Source organism: Bubalus kerabau, chromosome 16, assembly GCF_029407905.1.
Source record: "Bubalus kerabau isolate K-KA32 ecotype Philippines breed swamp buffalo chromosome 16, PCC_UOA_SB_1v2, whole genome shotgun sequence".
NCBI classification, from domain to species: domain Eukaryota; kingdom Metazoa; phylum Chordata; class Mammalia; order Artiodactyla; family Bovidae; genus Bubalus; species Bubalus kerabau.
The window spans coordinates 46,095,282-46,114,006 of NC_073639.1; the positions used below are offsets into that span (position 1 = coordinate 46,095,282).

Consider the following 18,725-nt stretch of genomic DNA (forward strand, 5'->3'; position numbering starts at 1 on the left):
GCTCTATGTAATATATCCTCTGCTTACTTAAAAAAATAAAAAACATTTCAATTTAGGTTTACTTCCTTGTAATAGCACCTGCTCTACAGATTAAGCAAAGCACTTTCACTGACTTTTTAAAAGGGAAAAGAAGAACAGAGGAAGAAGAGGGGAAAAATTAAAAAGCGCACTCTGAAAAGTCAACCATACAGCAACACCTAATAGAGTACCCAGGAAACAACTGGCCTTCTACTGCCTTCCTTAAAATGGTCTGGGCTCCAGGAAGTTTGAAAGGTGGTTTTGGGAAGAAATTCCAAGAAGATACAGGCTCTGACATGAATCAGCATTCTATTGTCTTAATGTCAAGGTGCAACGACCCCTTCACTGTAAAGGCTTGATATGAAAGGGAAAAGCCCCAGACTTCTCAACTCAGTAGGTGGAAGTCTGCAAGACCTCAAAAAGCAATAATAGCATAAGAGTAAATTCCGATTACTGTTAAGTTCCTATAGTTTCATATACTCGTTTCTAGTTAAATATTCAGTTTCTCATATCCTAAACTGAATATTTCAACCAACGCCATTTTTTTATTTCTGTTGAGTATGATGTCTGATTTTCCTAAAACTCTCTTGTGATACTTGGAGTATGAAAGCTTAACTACCAAAAAAAAAAAAAAATCCAACAACAAATTAATTATTCTTACATTTAAAGAGCTATTTTATTCTTTGTAACCTCAAATTGATTATAATCAAAGATTTAACCTCAGGTTATAAGGTATTGTGTTCTGGTACACTACTAATTCTTATGATTGCTTAAGAGCATCCAAGTTGATTCTGGTTGTATGAAAATTTTTGCATACATTAAAATAGGTAACTCTAGGCTTTGGTAATTATCTTGACAGAATAAAGAACATGATAGCTCACCCAAACTATAGCTACTCATAATCCATAATTACAATATAATTACACACACACATACATACAGACAAATTCATGCAAAGTGTAACAAAGATTTAGCAAGCATCAATATGATGAATGCAGATACACATCTCAATAATTCATGACTAAAATGCAATGATAAGAAATATACCTTAAAATAATACCTGAAGGATTTACTGTATATAACAGGGAACTATAACCAATATTTTATAATAACCTATAAGGGAAAATAATCTGGAAAAGGATACATACATATATTTATCTGAATTACTTTCCTGTATATATGAAACTCTGGAGAAGGACATGGAACTCCACTCCTGTATTCTCACCTGGAGAATACCATGGACAGAGAAACCTGGAGGGCTACAGTCCATGGGGTCGCAAAGAGTCAGACAAAAGTGAAGCAACTTAGCATGCATGCATGCACATATAAAACTAACACAACACTGCAAATTAGTTATATTTCAATGAAATAAATATACTTCAATAAAATAAATAAATAGATTACACCTGAAGAATCAAAGTTAAAAAGCCAAAAAATATACTTTTCCAAGAGTCTTATAATCAATGCTATTTCTGAATTTCTTTATGAATCAAATTCACAAGGATATTTAAGATAATCTAATTTTAAAATAAAATAAAAAATCAAAGACATTCTTTTTAAAAGGCATTGGGAGTTACTTTTCAAATACCTCATTTTAAATGAATTTTTCTAAAACAGATGCCACTTACACATATTTTTTCAATTTCTCTAAATAAATGTGTTTACAATGTTTCAAAGGGTATTCAGTGTACGCAACAGTTTTATGAAAGAACTATGCTTTCTCCAACATCTCCATCTACTGGCTTAGAGAAAAAGCAGATTTTTATCTGCTATTTCTTTAAATTTAATATTTTTACAATTTATTTTTTATGAAATTGAAATATCAAAGTATTAAATTATTTTAAATATGTTAATAACTATTTGTCAGTCATTCATTAAAAAATAGGAACAATTTTGAAGAAGACATTTAATAATTTTAATTCCAAAGCCCTATGTGATCAAATATGTTCATAGCTCTTTTAGACAAATTTATTTTAACCAAGTTTTAATAATGAGCACAACATTAAAGTTTATCAAAACTTTTTAGAATGCAAAAATGTTTATTATTTCCTAAAACCTGTTGATTTTGTTAACCTATATACAATATGTGCATATACATGTCAATATCACATTTATTATTTTCATAAAAATGTTACTGTAATAAATTGCTTTTGTAGAAAAACTATTAGAATATCATCACATCCTCAGACCAAACTGCTTAGACAAGACCAAGTGGCAGTGTACAGGGAAGGACTTCAGGCCCATAAGGATTTGAAAACTATAGGAAAGAGAATTAAGGGGAAAGGTTAGGGGAAAATGAGTTACTATAGGAATAGCATTCATTTTTCTCTGATGACTAGAAAGTACTCAACAAACACTGAAGCTGAAGCGGGAGGTGAGAAAAAGGAAAGGAGCGAGGAAGGAAGGAATTCTTGAGGCCCATCACTGATTTAACTGTTGAACATAGGATGCTAAGTTATTTATTTTTCTGGTTTCATGGACTTTTTCATGTTGAAGTCTTAAGTTGGAGCAGGCTTGAGGGGGAAGAAAAATAAAACCTTAGTAGGTTCTCTAGCTAAGAAGAAAGAAGGAAGAAAGGAAATGGGGAGGGAGGGAGAAAAAGGAGAAGGCAAAAACCTGAAAATCTGTCTTTATTTCCTTAGGTACCATGGAAACAAATGGGAACAAGTAGGTACTTGAATTATCCCACTGTGACTGTGAAAGGGCGTGGGAGGAAGTTCAGAGCCTGCACAGCATTTACTGGGTTCAGAATGCAATAACTTCATTTCATTTGCAAAACCTTAACCCATTCAGTGGGTCCTGCCATGTCAGTCTCAGCATTCCCAAAGCAGCCCTTCCATCTCAGGAATACAATTAAATTAGCAAACTAAAGTCTTTGCTATTTTACAATTATATTATTAAGATTCATAATTTTACTTTCTTAATACATTAAATTTATATATTACATTTAGGGTTAAATTTACCCTATGGGATTTTTATGTTTTAACTCAGAGGAAGGGCAAGCTATTTTATGAACGCTGACTGATGATACATATTTTAATGGTAGAATTATGAAGTAGAATTCCTTAGATTTCTGCAGGAAATAGGAGAAAGTCAGGTTGGTTTCCGCTACCTACATGTTTGACACTGCTGCTCCCACTTCATAAAGGAAAGAATCAAGCACTCCCCTGACTGAGGAGCCAAGGAAACAAAGGCTAAGCATTGGAGTAAAAGCCTTGAGCAGGATTTAAGTGATCAAGACTCATCTTTAATAAATTTGGTATCAGAGATTTCCACTCATTTCTGGACTGCTCACTTTGTGAGTGCAGTTTATATGTAAGCATCTCTCTCTCCCTCTGAAAAGAAATAAAATAATTTTACATTTTCTATTACTCTTGGTTTAAAAAAGAAGAAAAAAAAAGGATACAAACACTTCATTTCATTTTGCAAACTCTGTACTGTAAAATTCCTAAAGAAATGAAGAAATTGAGCCCCAAAATTTTAAGTTCCGAGTAGATGAGCTAATGTCAACTCCAGAAAATTCTATTCAATGAGTGATAGAATTTTTTCTTCTGTAACTAGTTCTATTCAGCAATCAAAAGATTGCTTATGCATAGGAGTTGCAGAGGCCATGGTTCTGAATTCCCATGCCAGAATCTTGAAAATACATTCAGATCCTCACTGACATTTATTTTAGTGTCATTGAATAATCCATGCAGGAGTAACTTTGTGACATGGAGACATACAATCTTTTATTTCAGCTTTATTTTCTGAGAAAAACAAAATATCGATGCAAAATGAAGATTTGATTTTCTTAGAATTGGGCTTCCCTTGTGGCTCAGCTGGTAAAGAATCCACCTGCAATGCAGAAGACCTGGGTTCGATCCCTGGGTTGGGATGATCCCTTGGAGAAGGGAAAGGCTACCCACTCCAGTATTCTGGCCTGGAGAATTCCATGGACTGTATAGTCCATGGGTTCTCAGAGTCTGACACAACTGAATGACTTTCATTCCACTCACTTGGATGGTTTAGAATTGTCAAGCAAACTAAATTGTGTTTCTGTTTTTCTAATGAAATCCATCTCTTATTACATGGATGTATCCATTCTGTGGAACTTTATGTATTTATATCTGTTTAATATGTGTATATTTTCTGTCTGCATAACTTATTTCAATAACATTTACATTAAATAAATGATTCAAAAATATTGAGACTGAGGACCTAAACTAGTCACTTAACTAACCATAATCTTTAGTCTTTACAAGCCCCAGCAGAGTCATTCAGCATTTGGAATGAGGAAATACTCGTTTCCTTCAGTGGACCTAACTCCTCTGCTCTCAGCCAGGCCCTGGAATAATTCTCACCAATGAATGAACTTCTACATCATTGACCGTTTTCAAAACATAGAGATATCAATTCTTTTCACCTAGTTTTTAAAACCTAAATCCTCCCAATAATCCTAGTCTTGTGTTTAGGTTCATTACTTTCCACAGCATTTTCACACTAGTATACAATTACAAACAGTTGGATATTTAGACCAATTGTGTGTCAAACTCACAATTCAGAGGGGGGAAAAAAAACTGGAGACCTGGTATCAATTCAAATGAATAATCTAATTCTGGTAGATAAATAGGTCAAATTATAAAGGCCTTCAAAAAAAAACTATAGCCGGTTTCTTTGTGTATTGACATGCTAAAATTTTTCAAGATATTCTTACATTCTTTTAGGAAGATTTTTTTTTTTAAACTGAAAATTCACTTAAGTCTCAGTCTCTCTTCCTCCCACTTCTTTCCCATCATGCCCAGTTCCTTTTCTCTCTTGGAATCAACATGTGAAAAAAAAAAAAATACAGCACTGAAATCTCTTTAAATATGCTTTCATAAACAGTTGAATTCTAAGCATCAAACAGCTCCATAATAATGACCCCTGTTCTATCAAAGAGAGTTGTTTCATTCCTTCATTCATTTGGTTGATGGCAGTTTCAAAACGAGCTGAGGATGTTCCTGATACTACAATCAAGCTAACCCATGGAATATACGATTAAAGCTCAACATGGGGACGTGGGATGATAACCAGTTGTTTGCCTAACGTGGGAACACTGCAGTTGGAATTTTTCGGTGGTAATTTTCCGCTGTCCTTTACAGGGAAGACGGAGTGGGTGGTGAACCATGTGCAAATCCCCCCGCGAAACTGTCAACTCTGAAATAAACACCAAGAACATCAATTCAGAAAGGAGTCGCCCCAACCTCGTCGCCAGGGCAGGATAGCAGCTGCCGGCAGAGGGCAGGGGGTCCGGCGGTAGCCGCACCGCCCACGTCCGCGCTGGGGTGGCCGCGCCTGGACCCGGGCCAGCCGGTCTTTCCACTGAACCGTGCGGAGACTTAATTGCTTGAATCCTATTACTTTGAAGCCTGGATGTAGCTTCGCAGCGGGTCCCCAAGTACTGCATGCCGCGCTGGGACTAACAGGATGGCTGCGAAGACTAAAATGGCTGATCGGCTGACTACTTCTGGATTCCAAACTCGGTGCATGCCACCTCTTTCAGGTCCTTTTCCTCCCGCATCCTCTGTGGGAGCCCCGCGACTTGAGAACAAAGCCCCTGGCCCGCGAGGGCCCACGGTGCCCGGCGCACGATCGCCCCGGGACTCAGGCTGCGGATCCCGGGGCCGCGAGGAAAGACTGTACGGGTAGCCCGGCCTGCGTCAGCCTCGCTGCACCCCTCGGTGGGCCTTATGTAACGACCCCAAGCCGACTATGGGACCGATGTGACAACTTGTCCCGTCTTGGGGCAGAATACAGGCTCGCGGGGTTCACACAGTGACCCGGAGCGAGGCCTGCCGATTTCACCCCGGGGCCGGGGGATCTACCCAGCAGCCCGACGGCGCGCCCTGGGGCACCGCGTGTTCCCCGCGCGCGGGGTGCCACCAGGCCAGCAGGGGAAGGGGGCTTCTTTTGAAGACTCCAGCCAAGGCAAAACCCCCGGAACCTAAGGAAGCCTCTTCGATCTCCAACACCCACCCCCCTCCCTAGTGCGCACACTCTCCCCTGGCTCTCGCTTCCTCTTCAGCCCCCAACTCTCAGCCAGCTGGGGTCCCCGAGAACGCAGCCACTTTCTCCCGACGCCGTCACACGCACGCGCGTGTGCAGTCACTACACCCGCACACTGACACGCAGAAACACACACACACACCAGCCCGCTTTCCGCGTGCGGCCCCCAAAAGGGCATGAATATTCATTACTCACAAGCGTTGGTGACTGCGAAGCTGTTGGCTACCTCCAAATTGTCGATGTGGGGTGTCAGTCTGAACTCCGAAGTGGAAAACTGAACCATCCCTACACGAAATGCACTGTATTCCTGATCGGCGCCCCTGGGAAACAGCCCCCCTGCAAGGAACAAACACGAAGCAAGGAGGACAGTGTCAGTGCCCGAGAGGAGGAGAGGAGCCCGCTAGCGGGGGACTGCCCAGGAGTCCCTGGTTCACGTTAATAGGACGAATAAACGCATCCCTGGACCCGGGCAACAGGGGAGCTGGGAAAGATATCCAAAGGGTATAGACCAGGCACGGAGGGGGTCAAGACACGAAGGAGCTCGAGGGCCAGGTGGGTGGCCAGAAACGTTCTCCTTCCCTAGTGATCACAAGCTGTGCATTCAGACCCCTAGAGATTCCGAACAAACAGGAAAATGTTGTTAAGGCGAAATGAATAAAATTTGGGGGTTCTAAAAGAGAAGACCTTTCTCTCTGTTGTATCAGAGACACAATCTTTTGCCTTTGCTTCATCCTAAGAAAAACATGTATATTTTAGGCAGTTTAAATCTGGAATGCAGTCAAGGTATGACATAAGTCTACATGACATGAATTAATTTGTCCACCGTGAACAAAGATTACCACCAAATTATGCACAATTCAAAAGCAGAGCACAAAGGGTACCTACCTATCTGTATGCTGTTAGAAGAGACACCAAAAATCAGTCCCCACAAAACAGGAGAAAGGAGGACAGATATATGCATAATCTTTTGCATTTCCAAGAAAAGTAGAGCATCCACAAAATACCCTTTCTTTTTTTTTTTCTTTTTCCTCCTCTTCCTTCTTTGGCCGTTTTCCTGGGCAAATTAGATCCTCTGCATTTTGAGACAGCAATTTAGCACCAAGCTGCTAAAAACCAGAAGTGAAGGCAGAAGAATCCCTATTTCCAGGTCCTGCGGGTGGCTGCCGCCCTGCGCCCCGCGCCTGCTCCGAAGTCCGGAGGACCGGCTAGATGCAGTTTCCAGCAAGCTGCCGCTGTGGTCCCAGCGCCTCGGAACACTCAGCACCCTCCCATGCGCTCACACACTCACCCTCGCGCGCTTCTCCCTCTCCCTTCTTTCACACGCGCGCGCGCGCACACACACATACACACACACAGACACACGCGAGTCACAGACCGGCAGGCGGGCCCGGCGCGCGTGCGCGAGGCGCGGGGGGCGGCTGGAGCACCCCTCCCCCGCCCACCCCCGCGCCCCGGCGTCTCGCGCGCGCAGGACTGGGAGCGAGGCTCGGAGCCCGGCCGCCGCTGCCCCCCGGCAGAGACCTCGGGTCTCGCGAGCTGTCGCGCCCACCAGCGATATGCCTTTCAGCACCGCGGACAGCGCCCCACTCCCTTCCGCGCTACCTTTGTGCCTCCGCGGCCACTGCAGCGGAGATAGATGCTCCAGCCTGGACCAAATGCAGCAAAGCCCACTTCCGGCTGCCGTGCAGAAGCCAAACTGCTAATTGCTGTTGGCGGTGAAGCGTTCTCTCACCAGGCCCTGCTGTCTTAGGATGCAAACAATGCTTATTTTTTATCTTCTGTAGCCTGTAAATCCCACCTTGCAATAGAGAAACACTGCCACGCACCTCACCTGACCCGCAGGAAAGCAAACAAAACACTCATGAAGAAGTGCTCCAAAAGTGTGAACTTTAGCTAAATGGGACGTAGCAAGATCCAAGGAAAACCTAAATTTCTATCTTTAAAGGTCAGAACCGCATAGGAGAAGATCAAGGTTGCATCTTTGGAACATTTTGCATGGAAATCCCATTTTTACACTGTGCTCCACCGGGCTGTGACACCAACTTGCCCAGCCTGCCAAGCCGACACCTGGGACCTGCTTTGGCAGAAATTCCTCACTGAGTTAATGGCTTTAGTGGTTTAAACAAAGCAATAAAGGATGGTTGAGTACAAGGGACTGTTTCCAGGAGGCAGGAGATTGGATCTCACGTCACAGAAGGAGTAGCCTAGTAATATTTCAGAAAGCCAAGAGTTAGTCTACTGTGCTGCTTTCCCGTGCAATTGTCACAGTAATATCACTAGTATAGCCTCCTTGTTGACTGTTGCATGTTATACTTCCCGTTAATCACCTTGGGCCTCAACTTTTAAAATGAGAAAGATGAGCAAAGTGAACTCTGCTGCTGCTGCTAAGTCGCTTCAGTCGTGTCCGATTCTGTGCGACCCCGGAGACGGCAGCCCACCAGGCTCCCCCGTCCCTGGGATTCTCCAGGCAAAAGTGGACTCTATGGCTCTCTAATCATGGAATTCTGGAATTCCAAGTCATAGTCTTTCCCTCTTTTTGATTTTCTATATGTATTCTTAAGCCAGAAAGTAAAAGAATCCATAATCTATTAATAAGATTTTATACTGCAGGTAAAAATACCACTCAATTCTATCACCAAGAATTTACTTTAGTCCATTAATATACACTTCTTTGTATATGAGACAGGTGTTGTGAGTCAAAATGCCTTTAAAAAAATTTTTAAAGCCTTTTAAAAATTGAGGATGAAAATAGTAAGGAAGACATACATAAATATATATCCACATTAACAGTATAAAGAATAATTAAATACATCTGCTCTATTCCATCACTAGTAGTGATGTAAGGCACAAAAATGATTTGCATTATTCTCTATTTGAACTCTTTATTATACAAAAGAGTGAATAACAACTCAGAGCAAAATAGAAAATTTTTCAGCCATCGTTTTTCTTCATTCAGTTTTTCCCAAAAGAAAAACTGAAACTTCATATCAAGTAACTAATAATGAAAGGAGAGAGAGAGAGAGAGAAGGTTAAATGTGGAGAATTGGTCATGTTTAAAGAATGGGTCAATGTAAATTAATTTTTTTTTAAAGAGGTCGCTTCAAAAGCTATTTTTATCGTAATCTATTTCAAAGTCAAGGACAAAGGTGAACCCAGAATTGACTGAATTACAATCTATAAAAATAAATAATATAAAATAAGAATTTGCTGAATCATAGAAACATTTTTCCTAGTAAATAATATGAAAGATCTCAAGGAAATATTGCTGTTTAGTGACCAACTATAATTCATATATAAAATAGAAATAATTTAGTAGGCATTACTTGTAATTCAACTATTACTTTGTTACTGTCTTTCACAAGACATGTACCTTTCACATCAAATATAGACCGATACATCTCTTGCAGCATTGACATTGTTGTGCTTGTATTATAATTAATGAAGCTTTTCAAATTCATGATAGTATTTATCATATAGCATTTTTCAGGCATAGAATACTAAATCAGCTGAAGGAAGTGGTTATGCAAATATATGAAAAATACTGTAATTTATTTTTAATACTTAGAAACTTCCTGTTTCAAGAATATATCTCATATTGAGCAGTAGTAAAATCAAATTTGAAAATTTCAAAACCACTGAGACTAAAATTGAATAGAATAGTGTGCTCAAAGACACAGTTTGCTATTCTCTGCCCTCTGCTGTTCAATTTTGGTAATTATCTAAAATGCAAGCATTGTTATGAAACAAGGATAAATAACACTAAAAATGGAAGAAATAACAAAATTAACCATTCTAGCATTTGTTGGTATGTTTGGTCGCTTTCACCATTGTTGTTTTTTGTGTATGTTTAAACATAATCTTAGCATTAAGGCTAGAAATAAATATTATACATAATATTTTCATTTCTATTTTACTCAGTCTTTTCTTCAGTATAAGATGCAATTATTTTCTTTTAAAATCTGCTTTGAAATGCTTAAGATTTTATATATGCTTATGAATTCTGTGTAGTTTTAATTTGTGTTCCATAATGAAAAAGCATTTAGGAAAGTCATTATGGAGGGGCTGGGTGGGGTGTGCGGGTAACAACTTTGAAATGACTGGCAGATCAAATTTTAGCTGAATTCCTTATCAAAATTGGATTATAAATGTCAGCACCATGGTTCCCAGCAATGAAGCGACAAGAAGTTTCCTGCCTTCCTATTGATCCTCTGGAACTGGGAAGGCTATCTGAAAGGCTCGGATGCAACTCAGCATTAAAAAGGAAAGTGGCTCCATGCTTCTTTCAGCAGGAGATAGCAAGGGTAGCAGATCCTGCAGAATGAACCTAGGTCCCAAACACATTATTGACTGAGACAGAAAAATTATAAAACAGAAGAGAAAACATGAGGATTTTAATCACTCAGGATTGGAAATAGAGATATTCATTCTGGGGAGTTTCAGTTCTTTAATTAAGATAATGAATAATGCTAATAAAAATAGCTATTCAGATTGAGACAGTATTGATTATTCTTTTCTTTGTGACACACTTTTAAATCACTGATTGAATAAGATCAACTACATGATTCAAAACACATATCTGAAGTCAAACTTTTGTATATTTTTGTAAAATGAACTTAGAATTAAGTCTAAAAAATGAATGAATATGTGAAGTTTTCATTTAATTGGGGGTCTGATTATATGGATTTTAATTAACTTTACCCACAAATGATCCTGTAGCAGAAATATTTATTGGAAAAATGTTTCAATTAATTACTTAATTTAACAAACTAAATATGACAAGGGTATTCTAGATAATGGAGCTCAGTTGGTAAAGAATCTGTCTGCAATGCAGTAGACCCTGGGACAGGCTTTTTCAGGCTTCCCTGGTGGCTCAGATGGTAAAGAATCCACCTGCGATGCAGGAGAGCTAGGTTTGATCCCTGGATTGGGAAGATTCTAGATAATGAACTTGACACAATGGGTAAAAGATGGACAGAAAAGAAGCCTTCCACAGGAAGTTTCCAGACTTCATTCAAGTAAGCAAATGATTGCATGCATGCTATGCATGCTAAGTCGCTTCAGTAGTGTCCGACTCCGAGTGACCCTATGGACAGCAGCCCACCAGGCTCCTCTGTCCACAGGATTCTCTAGGCAAGAATACTGGAGTGGGTTGCCATTTCCTTCTCCAAATGATTAGGGCCTCATTAACTGAGTTTGGAAGTGTTCTTTCCTTTTCAGACTTTTGGAAGTGTTTGAGAAAGACTGGTATTAATTCTTCTTTAAATATTTGGTAGAATTCACCAGAGAAACCATAGTATCTTGTACTTTTTTTGTTGGAGGTTTTGTTTACTAATTCAATCTCTTTGCTAGTAATTGGTCTGCTCAGACCCTATATTTCTTCATGATTCAATCCTTATGACCACTATCTTGAACTCTCTATCAAGTACCATGTGTATCTATATTTCAATAAGATCTGTTTTCTAGAGATTTATCTTGTACTTTGTTTAGAATGTGTTACTCGGTTTCTTCATGTTGTTCTCTGCACTTTAGATAAAATGGCCACCTCTCCCAGTCTTGACAGAGTGGTCTTGGGTAGAAGATAATCCTTGTCAGTCAGACTGGCCTAAGCTCCTGGTTGTCTGAAACCTTTGTAATTGTCCAAGCCACCATCTTCATTCTTATTTGTTTCAGTAATTGAGAACATGTCAGTGGCCCAAATTGGCGAATCATATTCTGCACCTAGAGATGCAGGCTGCTTGGAAAGTGGGTCCTCTCTCAGCAGCTGGGGTAGTTAATGGTTAAGCCCCTTCCAGGGGTAAACTTGAAGATGTGTGTTTTTCCTGCACCCTCTGTATTGGACTGTGGTGTACTGCCACAACAGAATGGAGAGGGTGCTCTTGCAACCATTAAGAACTGCTTCTTTATGAATTCAAGCCTTGTTGGCTATCAGAGCTGGTGATCCTGGGACACATCCCTTGGTCAGCAGCCATAAAATCTAGGGCAACTTAGAGAGGACTGTAGGGAGAAAGCGGAAGAGGTGCCCCAAGCTTCCCCAGTCTCCAGGGAGGGTTTTGACCACCTGTATTTCTGTGCTAAGTCAGAAGCCTGATCCTTCGACAGCAACTTTTTTTTTTTATTTGAAGTGAATGATTTACAATATGATATTGGTTTCTAGTGTGCAGTGTAGTGATTCAATATTTTTACAGATTATGCTCCATTTAAAGTCATTACAAATATTAGCCATATTTTCTGTACTTACATCCTGCTGCTGCTAAGTCCCTTCAGTCGTGTCCGACTCTGTGCGACCCCATAGACGGCAGCCCCCTGGCTTCCCCGTCCCTGGGATTCTCCAGGCAAGAACACTACAGTGGGTTGCCATTTCCTTCTCCAATGCATGAAAGTGAAAAGTGAAAGTGAAGTCGCTCAGTCATGTCCGACTCTTAGCGACCCCATGGACTGTAGCCCACCAGGCTCCTCCGTCCGTGGGATATTCCAGAAGACTCAAAAGATCCCTTTCATTTTTGTTGCTTCCTCTGTGCTGAACCCTGAGAGGGACAAGCCACAGTGAGCTTCCTGTATTGCAACCTTACTTGACCCCAAGAACACTTCATTTAAATGCAGTCCCATCAGGAAAAGCATTAGCGTGATCCAGGAATTAGACACAATGCATTGTTTGCAGGATAGGAAGTGTGAGGCAAGGAGTAATAAGAATACACCAGACTATTGTAAGAAATGCACACCTTATCCTACAGGAAAGCAGAACTATTTGAGAGTTTTAAGGAAAGAGGTGAGTTGTTTTTCCTTTCTTTTTGCTTTTTTTTTTTAGATCTATCTCTTTTTTAATTTTTAAATTGTTGAAGTATGATAACTCATTTACAGGAGACTTGGAAAATTCATAACAAGGTTACATATAGTTCTACTGTATATTACAATTATTTTTTGAGTAGATAAATTAAGACTTTTAGGTGGAATTTCAATATCAAACTCTCAAAAATTCATAGAATGAATATGCAGAGAAATAGAAAGATATAGTAGACCTGAAAAGCACTGTGAACCAATTCAGCATAATTAAGATTTATACAATTTTAACATAAGAGTAAGATATAAATTCTACTCAAGTTCCCATAGATTATAAACTAGGATACTCTGGAATATATTCAGGGACATAAAACAACATGTAAAAATATCATGGTCTAAAGATATTGAAATCATACAGAGTCTGTTCTCTTATCACTATGGAATTATGTTTGAAGTCACTATCAAAAGATATTTGAAAATAACCCACATATTTTCAAATGCAATGTGATATTTACCAAAAGATGTCATTGACTTAAACATTGAAAGCCTCAAAAAAGTTAGAATGAAAAAAACACAGAAGATGATTGCAGAGAAAAAAGTATGTAAAGGAGAAATTAATATCAAAGATACTTTAAAAAAAGCCCATGTATTTGGAAAATAAATGTCCGTTTTTAAATGATAGGTATATCTAAGAAGCCATTACAAAGAAAATTAGAAAATATTTACAAAGAATAAAAATGAAAAGAGAATTTACCAGAGTTTGTTGCAGGCAACTGAGGCTGCTCAATGCAATTAAATGCAATGTAGAGTCTTGGATAAGATATGAAAAAAAATAATGGACACTAGTATAAAATTTTGTGAAATTTGAACAAGATATATACTTTAATTAATAATACTGTAGTACATGTTAATTTCTTTTTTTTTTTTTACACCATAGTATTTCTTTATAGTCTCAGAATTGGATTAGAAGTTTCAAGCCTCATTCAATTTTTTTTTTATTTTTTGTTTTTTAATTTAAATGTATTTATTTTAATTGGAGGCTAATTAAACCAATTAAAAAAAAAAACACTAAGATAAATTTTGGAGAAGGCAATGGCCTCCCACTCCAGTACTCTTGCCTGGAAAATCCTATGGATGGAGGAGCCTGGCGTGCTACAGTCCATGGGGTCGCTAAGAGTCAGACATGACTGAGTGACTTCACTTTCACTTTTCACTTTCATGCATTGGAGAAGGAAATGGCAACCCACTCCAGTGTTCTTGCCTGGAGAATCCCAGGGACGGGGGAGCCTGGTGGGCTGCCATCTATGGGGTCGCACAGAGTCGGACACGACTGAAGCGACTTAGTAGCAGCACCAGCAGCATAAATTTTCTAGACTTTTAGCAGTAATACTAGATGCTAAAACAAAATGGAACTATATCAAATTTCTGAGTGAATATAAATTAGAAATCTAGCATTCTATTCATACTAAGTCAAACAGTGGAATCAAAATATCACAAATTTTTTAGTTAGGCAAAAATTCAGAAATTTATAAAAATATATATTATATATACTATTTATTTATATATATATGTATGCAAAAGCTTTTTGTTATGCATGATAAAGGCTTGAGAAAGAACAATAATGAAATTGGAAAACATAAACTAAATGAAATAGCAGCACTGAATATGAAGTAGAAAAAATGAAACAAGCTAGATAAAAATAAAAGATCATAATATAGTCCAGTTGTTTTTAAACAGAGCTGCTCATTGGAAACACATCTGGAGCTTTGGAAAAAAGAAAGCAATACCAGGAAATTTGTATTTTAAAAAAAATTCCAAGATAAATCTGATATGCATCTGGATTTTAGAAAATGATTACAGATTTTTCTATTAAATGGTAGCTATAGTGATACAGTTCTATTATTTTCTGTTGTTCCTCTTGTGTTAAGTGGATAAGTCATGACATGTCTGACTGTTTGCAACTCCATAGACTGCAGCACACCAGGCTTCCCTGTCCTTCACTATCTCCCTGAATTGGCTCAAACTTATGGTCCACTGAGTCGGTGATGCCATCCAACCATCTCATCCTCTGTCATCCCCTTCTCCTTCTACCTTCAATCTTTTCCGGCATCAGGGTCTTTTCCAATGAGTTGGCTATTTGCATCAGGTGGCCAAAATATTGGAGCTTCAGCTTCAGGATCAGTTCTTTTATCTCCTTGCAGTCCAAGGGACTCTAAAGAGTCTTCTCCAGCACCACAATTTGAAAGCATCAATTCTGCAGTGCTCAGCCTTCTTTATAGTCCAATTTTCACATCTGTACTTGACTACTGGAAAAACTATAGCTTTGACTAGACGGCAAAGTAATGTCTCTGCTTTTTCATACACTATCTAGGTTTGTCATAGCTTTTCTTCCAAGGAGAAACCATCTTTTAGTTTCGTAGCTGCTGTCACCATCTGCAGTGATTTTGGAGCCCAAGAAAATGAAATCTGTCACTGTTTCAACTTTTTTCCTATTTGCCATGAAATGATGGGACCAGATGCCATGATCTTCATTTTTTGAATGTTGAATTTTAAGCCAGCTTTTTCACTCTCTCCTTTCACTTTCATCAAGAGGCTCTTTAGTTCCTCTTCACTTTCTGCCCCTAATGTGATATAATCTGCATATCTGAGGTTGTTGGTATTTCTCCCGGCAATCTTGATTCCAGCTTGTGCTTCATCCAGCCCAGCATTTCACATGATGTACTCTGTATATAAGTTAAATAAGCAGGGGGACAATATACAGCCTTGATGTACTACTTTCCCAAAGGTATTAAGTGAATAATAGTTATATAATGACATTAGTAAAAAATGTTTATCAGAAAAAATTTTATCAGTTTTCATAATGAATAGCCAGTCAAAAAATAAAAGATAATTATAATTGCAAGCCATAATGGAAACATAATTAACCTAATTATGCAAAATAATTACATACAAATTGGGCGGGTTGAGTGATGTGGTAAGTGGAAGTGCATATATGCATATGTTTTCATCCATCCAGCCAATCTGCATCTTTTGGTTGGTGCATTTAATCCCTTTACATTTAAGATAATTATCATCATGCATGATCCTATTACCATTTTCTTAATTGTTTCAGGTTTATTTTCTGTAGGTCTTTTCCTTCTTTGTATGTCCTGCCTAGAGAAGTTCCTTTAGCATTTTCTGTAAAGATGGGTTGGTGGCACTGAATTCTCTTAACTTTTGTTCATCTGGAAAGCTTTGATTTCTCCATCAAGTCTGAACAACAGTCTTGCTGGGTAGAATATTCATGGTTATAGGTTCTTCCTATGGGTTCTTCCCTTTCATCACTTTAAATATATCATGCCATTCCCTCTGGCTTGTGAAGTTTCCATTTCCATTTCTCAGTATCCAGCTCAGAAATCAACTGACAACCTGATGGGAGTTCCTTTGTATGTTATTTGCTACTTTTCGCTTGCTGCTTGTAATATTTTATCTTATATCTGTCTTTAATCTTTATTATTTTGATTACTATGTGTCTCAGTGTGTTCCTCTTTGGGTTTATCCTGCCTGAGACTCTCTGTACTTCCTGGACTTTGTTGATTATTCCTTTTCCCATGTTAGGGAAGTTTTCAACTATTATCTCTTCAAATATTTTCTTGGGTTCTTTCTATTTTTTTCTTCTAAGATTCCTATAATACAGGTGTTGGTGTGTTTACTGTTATCCCAGGTATCTTTTAGGTTTTCTTCACTTTTTTTCATTCTATATTCTGTTCTGCAGCAATGATTTCCACCATTCTGTTCTCCAAGTCAAGTATTTGTTTTTCTGCCTCAGTTTTTCTGCTAATGATTCCTTCTAGTGTATTGTTCATCTCTGTTTGTTTGTTCTTTAGTTCTTCTAGGTCTTTAGCAAACATTTCTTGCATCTTCTCCATTCTGTTTCTGAGATCTTGGATCATCTTCACTATCATTATTCTGATTTTTTTTTTTTTTTCCTGAAATATTGCTTATCTCTGCTTTGTTTAGTTATTTTTCTGGGGCTTTATCTTGTTCCCTCATCTGACACATAACCTTCCGCTTTTTCATTCTGATTAGCTTTCTGTAATATGCTTTCCATTCTTGCCACTGCAGGATTTTTGTTCTTGCTTAGTCTCTCTGCCCTCTGGTGGATGAGACTAAGAGACTTGTGTAAATTTCCTGATGGGAGGGACTAGGAAAAACTGTGTCTTGCTCTGGTGGGCAGGGCCATGCTCAGTAAGACGTTAATCCAATTATCTGTTAATGGGTAGGGTTTCACTACCTCCCTGTTAGTTGTTGGGCCTGAGGTGACCCAGTTCTGAGGTATATGGGCTATATAGTAGGGTTAGTGGTGACCTCCAAGAGGACTTATATCAAAGGGAACCTTCCAGGAGTGCTGTTGCCAGTGCCCCCACCCCAGCCGCAGCCACTGCCTACCCACACCTCCACAGGAGACACTCCAACCCTAAGAAGGTAGGTCTGGTTCCGTTTCCTGTGGAATAACTGCTCCTTTCCCCTGTGTCTTGGTACACACAAGATTTTGTTTATGCCCTTCAAGAGTGGAGTCTCTGTTTCCCCCAATCCTGTGGAAGTCCTGTAATCAGATCCTGCTGGACTTCAAAGGCAGGTTCCCTGGGGATTCCCAGTCCCTTTCCTGGATCCCCAGGGCTGAGAAGCCTGACATCAGGCTCAGAACCTTCATAACCATTGGAGTACTTTGGTATTATTGTTCTCCAGTTTGTGGGTCACCCATCCAGCAGATATTGGATCTCATTTTATTGTGTTTGCACCCCTCCTAGCATCTTGTTGTGGCTTCTTCTTTGTCTTTGAATATGAGGTATACTTTTTTGGTGGATTTTGTGGATGGTTGTTCAAAAGCTTGTTGCAATTCTGGTGCTCTCAGAGGAGATGAACACATGTCCTTCTACTCTACCATTTTGATCCAGAAGAGTAAGAGGTGAGTTCTTAATATTTGTAGTTTAGATGGAACATTCTGTATCCTGGGTGGAGAATATGTTTCTGGAGTAATATATTGAATGTAGGGACACCAGGTAAGAGGCTGTATTCCTGGTGGAGGTGATGGGACTCTAGATTAAGAGAATAAGGAACGGTTGGTTTCAGAAAGTATTTAGGATGAAGACTTAATGGAACTCATCAGTGAACTTGTATGTGCTGGAGATAATGTTAAGAAGAAACAAATCCTACTACTAGGACAGAAGTCTGAGTGCCCAGGAGAATGCTGCCTTATCTCAGGTTGGGCTGTAGAGAATATTGGAAAGGAGATATGCAAGCAAGGTGGTGGTCTTGGGTTTATAGGGTCTATGGGACACACCCACTCAAGCTGGCGTGTTAGCTCTTGACACTAACTCTGAGAGTCAGGGAAGAGACTACATCTAGAACTTAATTTTGAGAATCATCAGGCTTTGGTGTTTCACATGATAGTTACTGCTTCTTTAATAAGGCAGTTAAAGCAAAAAAAACAAAAAAAAAAACAAAAAAGAGAAGACATATGCATGCCTTAAAAATCCTGCTTTCACTTCATACTGATAAATGCACATTCTTTCCATTTAATTGAGGAGGAACCAGACCATTACCTTGAATATGCCTCTACTGAACAATTTCCCATTTCAGTCTTTACTTTAAAGTGGGACAAGAATTTAAGAATATTTGTGAAGAAATTTTAACACTAAATCCTTTTCCATTTTTAGGATTTTTTCTAGTATTTTATGATAAGCTTACTCATTCTTAACCAAAATAAAATTCTGTGCCTACTTGCATGACTGATTCTTTCCAGAACGTTCAACAGAGTTTTCAACATTTGTCTTTTCATGTTATCAATTTACAAAGTATTTGAACTAAAGTATATAATTACAATATCAAATTCCAACTATCAAAAAAAGTTATCTTTTTTT

General features: G+C 38.8%; 1 protein-coding gene and 1 long non-coding RNA gene across 5 annotated transcripts in view; one reads left to right on the top strand and one right to left on the bottom strand.

Moving 5' to 3' along the window:
• Positions 1-7,280, bottom strand: part of GRIA2 (glutamate ionotropic receptor AMPA type subunit 2) — a 183,213-nt gene extending 175,933 nt beyond the window's left edge. For 3 of the 4 annotated variants that reach the window (XM_055549419.1, XM_055549421.1, XM_055549420.1), the window contains exons 1-2: positions 6,931-7,280; positions 6,241-6,381 (exon numbers count right to left, since the gene is read on the bottom strand). In XM_055549419.1, the coding sequence (XP_055405394.1) occupies positions 6,241-6,381; positions 6,931-7,018 (229 nt within the window). In that variant the 5' untranslated portion in view covers positions 7,019-7,280. Of the gene's footprint in view, positions 1-6,240; positions 6,382-6,930 lie in introns of those variants that run through there. The other variant, XM_055549422.1, reaches the window with a different exon arrangement.
• Positions 7,281-17,134: 9,854 nt separating this feature from the next.
• LOC129629553 (uncharacterized) overlaps positions 17,135-18,725 on the top strand; it is a 48,513-nt gene continuing 46,922 nt past the window's right edge. Inside the window, exons 1-2 of the long non-coding RNA XR_008703274.1 lie at positions 17,135-17,286; positions 17,613-17,770. This is a non-coding gene — a long non-coding RNA (uncharacterized LOC129629553). The remainder of the gene's footprint in view (positions 17,287-17,612; positions 17,771-18,725) is intronic.